Below are 13,524 nucleotides of genomic sequence, written 5' to 3' on the forward strand. Positions count from 1 at the left end.
GTGCCAACAGAATGAAGGAGCAGAAAGAGAGGTTATGTGTTTGTGTGGGGTGGATGAATCCATCAGCCCCACATTTCCCTGTGTGATTGAAGAACAGAGGGTGTTGCCTCTGCATGGAGTGTTTGTGTCAGTGTCTGGGACAAAGGTCTTCTTGCTATGTGGATTACCAGCAGTGGCATGAGAAACAGTGATTTTCAGGGGGTTACTGAGGGTTAAATGAGACTGTGCAAAGGTTGAAGATAGAAAGAGGAGGTGTAAAACTTAGCTGATACGGCGTTGCTTCTATAGGGTGAGCAGAGATCCTGGATGGATGCAGGAAGAAGATGCATCTGGTCAGTACTAGCAGAATGGGTGTAGAGGGGCTCTTACCAACCAGGGCAGAGTTAAGGCTTACTTGGGATTTTTTTTCTGAGTTCTACATATAAGGGTCAGCAATGCATAGTGACTTGTCTTTTATCACATGCATGAGCGTAGATGCAGACAGACAGGAAATTATACTGTTGTAGGCAAAAGTAACTGTCTAAGCCCTGTGTTAGCTCACAGGTTCATAATTGAACACTGTCTTAGCCAGGTCAGTCGAGGGTATGTACATTTCCCATGTGTTCCTTTTTCTCCCTGTGGGAGAAGGAGGCCACTGGATGTGCATTTAAGTGCTTGCAATATATGACTTCTTGTTGGATCTGTGACAGAAATCTCAGGCCTGGTCTGTGTCCTGAAAATCTGGGCAGTTTTATTACATGGCAGTCTGAACACTTCAAAGACAACTAGCAGTGTTTCTCCTCTTCCAGAACTGTCCTGCCTCTTCATCCCACACTGCATAAAGCCCTCACATGCTGAAAATACTTTCTGGTTCATTCTCCCCCAGACATGCTAGAATGGCATCAAGTAGCTAAAAAAACCCTTTTGTGAGTTACCTGGCATAGAGCTGGCAATTCATGGAATTATAGAATCACAGAAACCTCAGAGTTGGAAGGGACCTCTGATGGCCATCTGGTCCAACTCCCCTGCAATGAACAGGGACACCACAGCTAGATCAGGTTGCCTGATCCAGCCTCACCTTGAAAGTCTCCAGGGACGTAGCATCAACCACATCTCCAAGCAACCCTTTCCAGTACTTCACTACCCTCACTGTCAGACTTATTTTCACCCACAGGTCATGTACTTCCTAGGTTACACCTTGCCTGAGCTCTACACCAGTCTCTTTCCCCTTTGCCATGGCTTCTGCCTCTGCTCAGCCAGGCCTTAACCATTCTGGTGCCCATCAGCTTTACCTAAGGTTTTTCCTGCATTCACATCATGGCTTGCATAAGAAGGAAGAGATTCAGCCACTCCAAGAGGCAAGACTGAGCCCTGTTGTGACCAGCAGTAGGATCTGAGGGAGCAGCATGGAGCTGTGTCAGGAGAGGGTCAGGCTGGAGATGAGGAAAAGGTTCTTCACCAGAGGGTGGTCACGGCTCCAAGCTGCCAGAATTCAGGCAGCATTTGGACAATAGTCTCAGACACAGAGCTTGAATTTTGGGTGGTCCTGTGTGGAGCCAGGAGTTGGACGTGAAGGATCTTGTCAGTCACAAAAGGTTTTATGTCCAGTGTGACAGTAACCATGATAGTATACACATTGCTGCCTCCAGCCAGTTGGCCTTTGAGTTTGGACTCCAAAGTGGGCTGTAGGCCATGGGGAGCTGTGTTCAGCCTCTTTGTCACTGCAGGAGGTTGGGGCCAGAAGGGTGACTGGGTCACTGACCCAGTGTGATGGGTACCATCGTCATAAGCGGTAGATAAGGACTTGGGGGAGGTGTGTACTCAGCACATCACACAGATAAGCTTTGGTGTGTTTCTTTGTAAGCAGGAAAGCTCAACTCACAAATGCCTACAGCTCAAGGTTGCAACTCTCATTGCAAGCAAATAATACTATATTTAAGATAAGGACTAAAAAAAAAAAAATAAAAGATTTTGATAGCCTTGATTTGTGGGTGTTTTGAATGTGAGAAGTATTTGGGGAATTTCAGGCCTTGATTTTTAACTGAAGTGGCGCTGCTGCCCAAGGAAGTGGTGGAGTCGCCATCCCTGGAGGTTCTCAAGAAAGGGATGGATGTGGCACTTAGGGACACGGGTTAGTGGGTGTGATGGTATTGAGTTAATGGTTGGACTAGTGGTTCTCAGTGGTCTTTTCCAGCCTAAATGACTCTATGATTCTATTAATTCCAGATGCTTAAAAATTGCTACTATTTTTGCACAGTAATAACTGAGTTCGTATTAATCTGTAAAAAGACAAACAGCATTATGCTTCAACGGTTGTTTTCCTTAGGGAGCAGCTCTCTCATTTCCTTCTGTACCCTATCATTTGTGGGTATGGAATGGTACCCCTTTCTGAGCCCCACTCCTATCCCTCTCCTTTCACCTAGCTTTTCTTTGGGTCTGCTCACAGAATTCAAGAATTCTGCTTCTACATCAAATTAAATAAAACCTGCAGATTAACCTGGCTCTGTATTACTTTGCTCTCTGAGAGCATTGATGTAATCCAGCCCCTTTGGAGGATGGCACAGTTTTACCTTCTCAACTGTACTAGAGATGTGCAAACACTTCCAAGGCTGAGGAACCTGTGAATATGAGTAGAGACACAACTTTGGATTTGGAGAATCTGCAATGCCACTTATCAGGGAATGGACAGCAGCTAAGTTTTTTTAAGAACCCAACATTAAGCATTTGTATCTGTATGAGCTTGTTCATTGGACTGAAATACAGTGGGTGTTGAAGAAGTGTAATTCTCAATCCAACAGAAGAAAACAAGAAGAAGGTGGCTTAAATTCATCTCTGTCCTCAGTGGACTTAATGTTGCCCAAGGCGATCTATATAAGATAAAATTTGGACGTATGAGGATGCTCCCTAGATCCAGTAATCTTGTTTCCTACCTTCTGCAACAGCAGCATTGCCCAGCTCTGTGTTATTTGCTGTGTTCCATCCAACCAAGTTCTAAGTATTTTAGCCACAACTGGAAATTTTACATTCCCTTTTATTTCACTGTAACTCTTACTATTGCAGCTTTTCTAGGAGGATTCATGCTGCATTGCATTTCCACCCCCAGTCTGTATGGGCTGTAGATTTTTATTGGATTGAACTTTAAAGTGGCCATATCCCGCAGTGTCCTACAACTATTGGAAGTTTCAATAATGAAACTGGATGGTGGGAGGTTATTTCATTTTTCATTTTCTCAAGGTCTAAGTAACTTATGGAAAACCCATCTTTTGGAAATGGGATACTTCCTTTCTGGCCCAAATGCAAGTTTCAGGGACATTATGAGCACAGACTGATTTTCAAGGAGGTGAAATAGCTGGAGTCAGTAGAAGAACATCGCTGAGTAGTTTATTCCACAGACATAAGGTGTTTTTTAAATAAACTTTTAAGGCATCTAGAAGCCTATTGCAATCAGAATTTCATCTATTATTAACGAAAAGAGTTGGAACTCTCGGGTATTCATTAGGAGAGAAGAGTTGTACAGGCTGTTCAAATATTCTCTCTGTGGTGTTAGAAGTGCAGATACAACAGGCTCCTGCTATCAAAACAGAAACACTAAAACTTGCAGGGTGAGATGAGTGAATCCAGATAATAGGGTTGTAAATATAAATAGGCCTTTTAAGCAGTAAAAAGCACACCTAAAACACTGCTGTTCATCTAAATCTGACTAATAATGCAAGCGAGATTTTGGAAAAAAAGAAAAAGCATTTGAAACCCCTTGTTTAAATTAGTAGCACATGTCAAAGCCAACGGGGTTTTTTTGGCAGAAGGATTCTGCAGCCCTTGCTGGACACGCGAATTCCAACAGGGAACACGAAGATTGCTTCATTTAGTTTCGTATCTGGGTTTTACTGGGAGGGAGGGGACAGAAGAAAGGAAGAGAAGGGCGTTTTCCTGGATAATACCACGATGAGCAAAACCTGGCTTCGTTGTCTTTCCAAGGCCGCCAATGACTGTGGCTCCAGGCAACAATGCCCCTTTCTTTCCAATCTTTTTTAAAAGAAAAGGGAAGTGAAGAGCTGTTTGTGTTTTCACTCCCCTCCACCCCTTCCTCAGGGTTTTTCTTCCAGCGTATATTTCCTTATCAAGTTTCAGAGTGTGCCTGCAGCACTGAGTAATACACTGGATAAAGTACCAAACATTCGATATCTTAGAATAACAGATCAGTTGGGAAGGAGCTTTCCTGCTGATGTTGCTTCCATCCGTGTTGTACTTATAGGAGTACTGCCAAAAGAAAAACAAAGAATTCAGTTTATTTGGGATTTAGGTATATACAGTAGATAAGTTACTTGGTAACACTAATTTTCATAGCTTTTTGTATTTAAGGGAGGTGCAGTGCTTGGCCTAAGCTCTTAGCTCAAAATATTAAGTAGTTCATATGTAAAAACAGTGCTGGTTTTGGTTCAAAACACACATTTAAAAAAACTATCAGTGAGAAGGCAATGTGAGCAAAATGCCTGTTTTTCTTATAGCATCTCACAAACAGCAAGGCCAGGTTTGGGTTGATGCTTCCTTTGGGCTGGTGATGACTCACAGACCACCAGCGTTCTTTTTCAATTCAATGAAAAAGTAGAATATGTTTGAAGATGTTCTAGTTAGATCATATGATCATGGAACGGCTTGTGTTGGGAGGCACCTCAAAGATCATCCAGTTCCAACCTCCTGCCGTGAGCAGAGCTGCCAACAAGGAACATCCAAAAGTTTGTTCTGTGAGTCTCAAGCTTTTCTGGTTTGTTGTGAGCAGCAGTTTGGACTTGATAATACAGGACAACACCATCCAATGTCTGCAGAGGACTCTGTAAGCTATAGACCATGCTACACATAACACCACGAATATAGTAAGTGAATGCAGTTGATAAATCTAATGCAAGAAACCAGTACTAACGTTGTTTGCAGGATAGGGAATACTATGAGACAGTAATCTCACTCTTCTTTTGCAATCATCATTGCTGAAGGAGACAGTAAAGCGAGGTTTGTAGGTGGATGAGGCAGTTTTCTGGGAGGTTCCTCCATGTGCAGTAGCAGTATGAAACAGCCTGTCAGTGCTTGTTTGGAAAGCCAAGGTGATGCAGTGGCCTAACCACAACTGGAAAGCAACCAGGGCTTGACCAAATGAAACACTCATGGGGCTGCCTGTGAGGGGCTCTGAAAGTGAGAACAAGCCACTGTATTTGATTATTTTGTAGTGGGCAAGAAGAAGCAAAAGGCAAGAGCATGGAAGGGACGGTTACAGCCAGAGGCTGGGGAAAATGATCATTACAGAGACATTGCAAATGGATTATCAGCAGGAGGAAATTGCCCTGTCAAGATAAGAGGAAATGGTATTTTGTAATCGTAACATGAGATGAGAATCTAGATGTGGGTGGTCAGGAAATGCTCTATCTTGCAGATGCTCATTTCAAAGCATCTTTTAGAATTAAACACAGCTAGAAGATGAGGACGCAGAGTAAAGCCCAGATTCAAGGATACTGCTGAGTTACCAGCCTAAGTGCCACTCAGAGTGAGGATACTGCTCTTACTGGCCAAGGTGTAGGGTAGGCAAATGAGTCTGTACTGAAGAAGAGTTATTTCTGGCAAATACATGGAGTGAGAGGAAGAGACCCTCTGAGTCCTGAACATGAGGCCAGAATGATCTTCAAGAGAGCACCCTGAAAAAACAGGGTGCAATGATAAGGTCTTGGATGCAGGGGTTGAATCCATGAAACTCATGAAACCATGAGTTGAAGGGGTTACATAGCCTGGCTTGCCTCTTAAATAGTGATGGTAGAATAATTTGCACATTGGAGAGAGACCTACAGTTCTTCCATAGGGCTGTTTTGTTTGACCACGGAGTTGTCTTTTGAACAACTTTGTCCTCTTCTGGGCCACGATGGAACAACACAGTGTGGCAGAAGCAATATTGTCCAAGCACGGACCATTAGCAGAGTGAGCTTTGGACTTGATGTGAAAGTAATGCTGCTGGACGTGCCCGGCAGCCTAAAGCAGAAGAGCTTGTCCTCTTGAAGCTTCTGCAGCACAGCCTCACAAAGTCCTTAAATAAAGGCCTATGCTCAGGGTGTTCTAGTTTTTAGAATTTAGAATGGTATTTGTTATAACGCAACTACTTTCTTTAACATTTCATGTAACGTGGCCACTGTTGCTGGGTTAGGAAAGTGCCAAATCCTACCTGTTCTGAGTAAGCCAAGAGGGTTACTGTGGGAACAGCATTTTAGTCATCACTGAATGCTGTAGCTCTCTACTGAAAAAGCAAATAGTCCAGGTAGCCTTGCAGGAGATGAAGAGCTGAAACCAGACATCAGTGTGGTTTGGGATTTTATTTTTCCTCTTTACCAAAAGAAATGATTATGGTTGGGAACACTGCATGTATTGTAGATACGGTTATACCCGAGTTAATTTTCCCATGATTCAGTTGTCTGTCCTTCCATTCCCAGGCATGAATAACCGTGAAGTCTTGGAGCAAGTAGAACGCGGTTATCGGATGCCGTGTCCTCAGGACTGTCCCATCTCCTTGCACGAGCTCATGATCCACTGCTGGAAAAAAGACCCAGAGGAGCGTCCAACTTTTGAATATTTGCAGGGTTTTCTCGAAGACTACTTCACTGCAACAGAACCCCAGTACCAGCCCGGTGACAACCTGTAATTCCCTGTTTCTCCACACACTGTCACCAATTGCCAGGTGTCCCTCAGCCCTGCCCCACCTGCCCTTCAGCGTCCAGCTCCATGATCGGCTTCCAGGAGTGCAGCAGCATCTCCCAGCACTGCTGGGCACAGAGGGGCTGGAGCTGGGAACTCGCGCAGCCCTCACCTATGACCACTCATCCTAATAATCTGAATGTTCCTGGATGAAAAGGAGAAAAACACTTGTTTCTTTTCTTAATCAGAGACTCCTAAACTGCATTATATCGATGTTATGTAAACTGCAAAACCTCTGTTCATTGTAAATAGTAACTCAGTGCCAATAACTGATCCTAGTGCTTTCCTTTTTTTAAAACGCAAAACCTATGTGATTTTAACCGGTCTTCTCCTGATCCGACTAAAAGTATTATTTTCCAGAAGTGGCCTCTTTGTCTAAAACTTTTCTTTTTTTCTTTCTTTTTTTTTTTTTTCTCATGTTTTAACAAAAAAAAAACAAAAATCAAAAAAACAAAAAAAAAATCAGGACAGGTGTTTGGTTTTTTGCTTTTTTATATATATAAAATATATATAATATATATACATACGTGTACATACCGTATATGGGCGCTGTTGCAGAGGAAGCTCGTTTTGAATGGAATGAATCCCGCTGCAGCAGTACCCAGACGAGTGAGGATTTTACTGCAGACATGAAAACACTGGCGGGATGGTGGAGGCCAGTGGTCTAATTTTTGGCTTTTGCCAAGCATGATTTTTTTAAATTGGATTGCACTTTTTTTTTTGTTTGTTTCTGATGATGTACCTGTAGATGGTTGTAACTTTGCTCTTTCAGGAACCATGTGCTGTATTTACAGTAATGTTTCCCACGTTGAACAAGTGTGCGATGGTTTGTTCTTGAAACGAAAGCGAGCGTATTTAAAGCGAGAGAACTACAGCATCACCCTTGGAACTGGAAAATGGAAACTGCGAGGACTTCTTGTATCAGAACGTGTGTACCGGAGCCTTTCAAAAAGATTTATTAAACCGTGTAACCACATCCAGATGGTCTTAAAATCATAGCATTTTAGCCATGTCCGATGCTAAACTGTTGGTCACGCGACTAGGATTCTTCTGTTTTACGTGTAACATCTTTTTTCCATTGTAAGATAAGTGTTCAGTGTCCTGTACTGCTAATGAAAGTACTTTCTCTGTGTCTGCAAGTTCTCCAGTGGAATTACTATGCACTTCTTTACATTTCATGGGAGATGCACAGAACAAAGTATTACCTTTTCGGTTGTCTGTTCCAGCCTTGAATTACTTACGTTTAACCAAAAAAAAAAAAAAAAAGCAACAAAAAAAATAACAAAAAAAAAATTCCTTTCTATTTCTATTGAGTTTTTAATACTGAGTTGCGAATTTTAAAGTCTTAATTACATTTTGTTATGGTTTATTTGCAAGTTTACATTTTAAAACTGTTTAACTTTCTTAATTTAGTAATTAAAACAAAGAAAAAAAACCAAAAAAACAAAACAAAGAGCATTCGACATTTGGATAGTTGTTCTTTTGTTTAAATTGTGGAGATAACGGTGGAGAGGAGATAAGGTTTCAAGAAGGGGCGTCTGAGCCCTTTGGGGCTTCGTATTTGGTAGGAGCGTGCGGACCTATGGGGTATCGTTTTCAGAACTCAGAAGCCAGTGGGTTTGCAAGCAGCTGGAGTTCAACTGTAAGAAAGGTGGCTGAGTGCACAGCCGGTCTCTGTTCTGTGGAAGAGATTCTTCTTCAGTAGTTCCTTTGCTTTTAATGTGAATACAAGTGTTGCAGGAAAAAGAAACCTATGCCTTGCATTGTTGTCATTGCTTTCAAATATTGCAGCCAAGTCAGACTAAATGAGGGTTGAAGAGTTTTTGTTTTTTGATTATTTAATAATTAGGTTGTGAGTCCGCAGTCTGAATAGCCACACGTTTTCTAAAGAGAACTTTTATCAGTTCCTGAACGTTCCTGAAACGTTACACGATGATGAATTGAGGTTTGGAAAAAACGTTCTCATCATTGTTTCAATATTTCCTATACAAAGCAGTGACTGCAAATCCTCTTGCAAAGAGAGTTCTGCACTCAGCCTTTCTCTGAGCGTGAATTTACACAGCAGTGTTGCCTGTTACCAGGCTTCCATGCTAAATGGGTTAACCTTTTACGTGTAGAGTCTACAAGCGACGTTATGTACATGGCTATAGTCAATGTTTCTGTACCTGTAGCTGTGGAACACCGAAGAGGCCATAATTCTCGTTGGACTTTTAAAAATCAGTCTCCTCTTAATACTTACAAGGTGAGTTGTGGTCCTTTTTCCCACAGCTGGCCCCTGCCTTAAAGCATCACCCCACTGTGCTAAGCTCTGCAGCAGCTCGGCTGGCTGGTGAAGCCAAAACGTCACGTACCCAGATGAGGGTGGCAAAGCACGGTCATTCTTCCAAGCTCTATAGCAGATGGGATGAGGCTAAAACATTTGGGATTTTGCCCGTGTTTCTCATTGGAAGTAAGACTGAGATGGAGAGTCGTTGGGATTTTATGGCCTTTATTTCTGATTCTCGGGTTTGCGGTTCCTCGTGTCACATTCAGCCTGTGAGTGCCTGCCCGTAGCCATGTGCAGGCTGCTGCTCCTACTTGGGGGCAGATCCAGACCATTTCTCATCGGTAGCTCTTCTGCTTCTTTTTCTTAATGTTGGGAGTTTTGTTGTTTGGGTTTTTTAATCTCTCAAATAAAAGACATTAGTAAAATTTAAACAAGGTTGTTAGCATTTTTTGCTGTAAATTAACAAGACGTTTTCCTTAGCCGCTGTGTATACACCACACATAGCTGTGCGGTGCCTGTAGAAGTAGAAAATATCTAAAGGTTTCCTCTTCTCTCCAATAGTTGTGTTTAATGTAAGACTAAATAAATCGCAGCCAGGTGAAGATGGTTGGCCAAAAGCTCCCTGCAGCAGCCCACCTGACTCCAAACCAACACGAAGAGGTGACCCACCAACAGCTGGGAGGACTCTGGGGGTGACCTCTACCTCTGGATGGATTCATCCCATGCCACTCCCATTAAGAAGTGACAGGCAGAGATGCTACACTGCCTCAAAAGGGACAGATGATGCCTGTTAGCATATTTCTGTGCGAAGGAAATAATGTGAGACTTGGTGGATCCTATGAAAGATCCAAAGTTTGTCAAAGGCACCGACATGATGTTCTTGGGCTTCTGTAAATGGTATTCAGCTTAGTTCTATGTGATGCTCTGACTTTGGTTTAATTACCACTGTAGAAAATAAATACAAAGTAAATACAAAGTGGAAAACTGATGAACTGCTAACATTACCAAAATAATCCCATATGGAAAATCTGTCTGCAGTGCGAGCGTTCCTCATGAAGTCTCTGTCCTGGGAAGAACTCACGGCGCACCACGAGGGCAGAGCGCTGTGTGTATTTGACCTTGCCACAGAACTTGGAGGTGAGTGGGAAGTTGGTCAGATTTATTTGGATAAGGACCATCCATTTCTCAGATGCTCAAATAAAGAATGCAGCACGCTGATGATAGCTACCATATTGCGCCCTGAGGGTCTGAGGGCCTCTGTGAGGCTGAACCCAATATGCGAGAGCTATTAGTGTATATACAGTAGCTCCTCTTCTAATGCGAGAGAATATTCATCCATCAAAGGCGGCTTTTCCTGTCTAATGGGAAATTACCACCAGCAGTGCAGACAAAAGCATATTTATTTTCTCAAATCATGTCAGTTTGAGGGTCTGCCTGTCTTTCAAGAGTAAATGAAGTCTGTTTGCAGCTCAGCAATCTTATTGTGTTCTGCAATCTCAGTAAGCGGTGATTATAACTTCCTGTGACTCATGCACTGAAGGGGCTTCTGTGCGTCAGGGCAGTGTTCCCTGCCACCTCCACTGAAGAAGGAGACACTTTAAGTTTGGATTTTCTTGCACAGACCAAAAGAGAATCAACATTCTATCAGCAAAAAAAGGAAAAAGGGCCCCTGGCCATGCTGCCGCCCACACAGAACATGAAGCTCTGCCTCCCAGGGCCACTGACTTACAGCACAGCTCTGATAGCTGAAATCGGGGTGCTGAGATGCGGTCTGAACATGAAGAGGGAAGTGCCAGCTTCACTTCTGTCTGTGAGATGTTTTCTGTTAATGTTTAATACAGACAGTGTTCTTGTGCATATGTATCAAAATGCAATCCACACACAACATCCATACCTACACAGACATCAGTCCATCTCCTCTGCAGTTGATTCATGAGTCAGGGAGGGAAAACCTTTCTCCCAAGGGCACGGCTGCAATGTGGGGCCTGCAGAGGGCCAACAGGGAGAGGAGTACCCTGCTGGGATGCAAAGCGTTCTGTGTGGGCTATACGTCATGTAATGTACGGGGAGAGCCAGAGGAATAAGCACCAACTGTGCTGGTGGCACCTGTGTTCCACTGTGGGCCATCAGATGACAGCAGAGCAGTGAGCTCAGGCCATCAGATGACAGCAGAGCAGTGAGTTAGGGCTGCAGATGCTTTTACCCAATGTAAACATCTTCTGTGATGAAGGGAGAGTGAGTAGCATATACCTAAGATAGTGGACAAAATCCCCCAGGACTTCCGTGTCTGTGTCTGAAGGGAAGGCATTATGCCTGCCTACTCGAGGCAGATGGGAGCAGGACTGTTGTGCTCATTGCTGGGAATAACTCATCATTAAGCGCCATAAATGGCTACAAGGGCAAAGAGCACAGATATGAGATTCTCCTCCTTCCTCCCCGGCCAGGCTGCATCTCACTGAGTGCTCTGGACCTCCTTCTTGTGAATCAGCATTTGTTGCTGAGCCCCTGCAATCGGAGCACTGTGAAATGTGTGGGGCTGCTGGTGGTTCCATCTTCACACCAATCCCTGAGGCTGGAGCAGGTGGATTTTCTTTCATGGAAAAAACAAATAAATAAATAAAAGGCAGGGAAGGTTTCTGACCATGCTGTAGCTTTATCTGCTTACTCTGGGGTTCACCCTCATGCTGAGAGCCTGCCCAAAACCTTGGCACTGCTGACTCAGTGTTCACACCCGCAATGCCCTGGGCTGCCTTCCAGCCTCATCACACCTCAGGATTTCCCTCACGAGTTGTCCAGGGAGGCTCCCTCCTTCTGGAAAATGGATGTGGCAGTGCCCTTCTGGCTCACATGGCATCTGCACTCCTTGCCATTGGCCTGGGCACAATCAGGTGAAGCCAAAAACAGATCTTCAGCCACCAGTGACTCCTGAGGGGTCACTGTGACACAGGGCTCAGCTCCATCTGCGCTGACAACCCAGGAGTCAGGAGCGGGTGCTAACCCATCTACTAAAAAAAAAGTAAAGAGCCACATTGGGAATTGATTTGTATTCTAAAGGCAGAGGCTGAGGTACGTTTGATCATCTGAGAACTAAAGTTTGCTCTCGATTCCCATGCCTCCCATGTGCAGCCAGGCCTCCAGTGAGCTCTGTACATGACCTCACATACATCCCATGTATCAAACACACACTTGCATCCTGAACATTTGCATATGGCACACGTCTTCTGTTCCACTTGGGTGGCCATACCCTCCTGCCTCTAACTCCATTGCTCACCCCACAGCTCCCCATGCATGACTCTGGGCGTGTGTTGCTGAAGAAGTACGTCCTCTGGTCTTGCACAGAGTGGGAGCTCTGTTAATTGTCGAAAGTCGAGTGGGTAATGATCAATGGATGCCTAATTGGAAGCAACAGGGAATAAAATAGGTATTACTCAGCTCCCGCTCTTAATTAAGGGGATACAGAATGCTGTGGGGAAAATCGTAACAAATGGCAGGAGGGTTTTTGTCATTATGCAGGGTTTAATTAGAAGCAGTGCATAAGCTGACGTGGAGGTACTTTTTTTCTCCCCTTTCAGGTGTCTCTCCAGGGTGAGACTCAAAGATGACAAAGCAAAATCCTAAGAAAAAAGTGGAAAATATTTGTGCAGGCACGTGCACGGCGCTACACAGCAGGAAATGGAAGCAAACCACTTCGCAGTGCAACAGCAGTGAGGGTCTGGCCAACTGAGGTTGCAGCGTGCCTTACACCAGGGCAGGTGGAACGAAATGCTCATTCCTATGTCTCCAGATTAACTCACATCACTAATGTGAGAAGCTGTGCATTTTACAGTGCTTTACTCCAAGCAGTGAATCATTTGGGAACAAAAGCATTGATGATGAAGTTAATTCTATGTGTATGTAAATGCAGTAGAAGCCGCAGGAAGCAGCAGCAGCCGTTGGCATTGTCTTCCTGATCAAAAAAAGCAATGTTAATCCTGAAGGACGAGCAACAGCTTTTGATAAAAAACAGCTACGCGCCATTTTGCCAATGAAAACAACCCAACCTGCACTTGAATATTAATCTGTATCTTCTGCAATGGGCCTGATATGACACAGCGCATCCTGCTCTTAAATACTGCACAGACAAGATACTAACTTTAAAGCGTTTCGGTTTTGATCCAATGCTCTGTAAAGACAGTAGGCAGACTTCACGTCTATAAAGCAGCCTTCAGAACACCATTAGGATGGCCTGGGGTTGGTGAGCGGGACAGGCTCTGGAAATTCTGGGATAAACCTAGTCAAGTTTTCTACGTTTCCTAATCCAAAAGGAGTTAATTGCTTCTACAGCTCTGTGGGACAGTGTTCAGGTGGACCTCAGCTTTGCTCTGGCTGATGGGAAGCCAGGTTTGGTGCGACTGGGTCTTTCCTTCACAGGCCCTGAACCTTGCTCAGGCAGTACTCCCCACCACAGCCCAGTTCTGAGAGCAGTAAAGGATGCACATTCCTGGTTGTGTTAAAGCAGGAGCACTGACACGCATCTGTGGGATGACGCTGTTAACTGAATGTTTTCTGGCTTC

At 44.0% G+C, this 13,524-nt stretch overlaps 1 protein-coding gene across 1 annotated transcript in view; it reads left to right on the forward strand.

The window, feature by feature from the left end:
- FYN (FYN proto-oncogene, Src family tyrosine kinase) overlaps window positions 1–9,402 on the forward strand; it is a 125,741-nt gene extending 116,339 nt beyond the window's left edge. The window contains exon 15 of the mRNA XM_015858717.2: window positions 6,444–9,402. Within this exon, the coding sequence (XP_015714203.1) occupies window positions 6,444–6,652 (209 nt within the window). The 3' untranslated portion in view covers window positions 6,653–9,402. The remainder of the gene's footprint in view (window positions 1–6,443) is intronic.
- Window positions 9,403–13,524: the final 4,122 nt, after the last annotated feature.

Source organism: Coturnix japonica, chromosome 3 (assembly GCF_001577835.2).
Source record: "Coturnix japonica isolate 7356 chromosome 3, Coturnix japonica 2.1, whole genome shotgun sequence".
Taxonomy (NCBI): domain Eukaryota; kingdom Metazoa; phylum Chordata; class Aves; order Galliformes; family Phasianidae; genus Coturnix; species Coturnix japonica.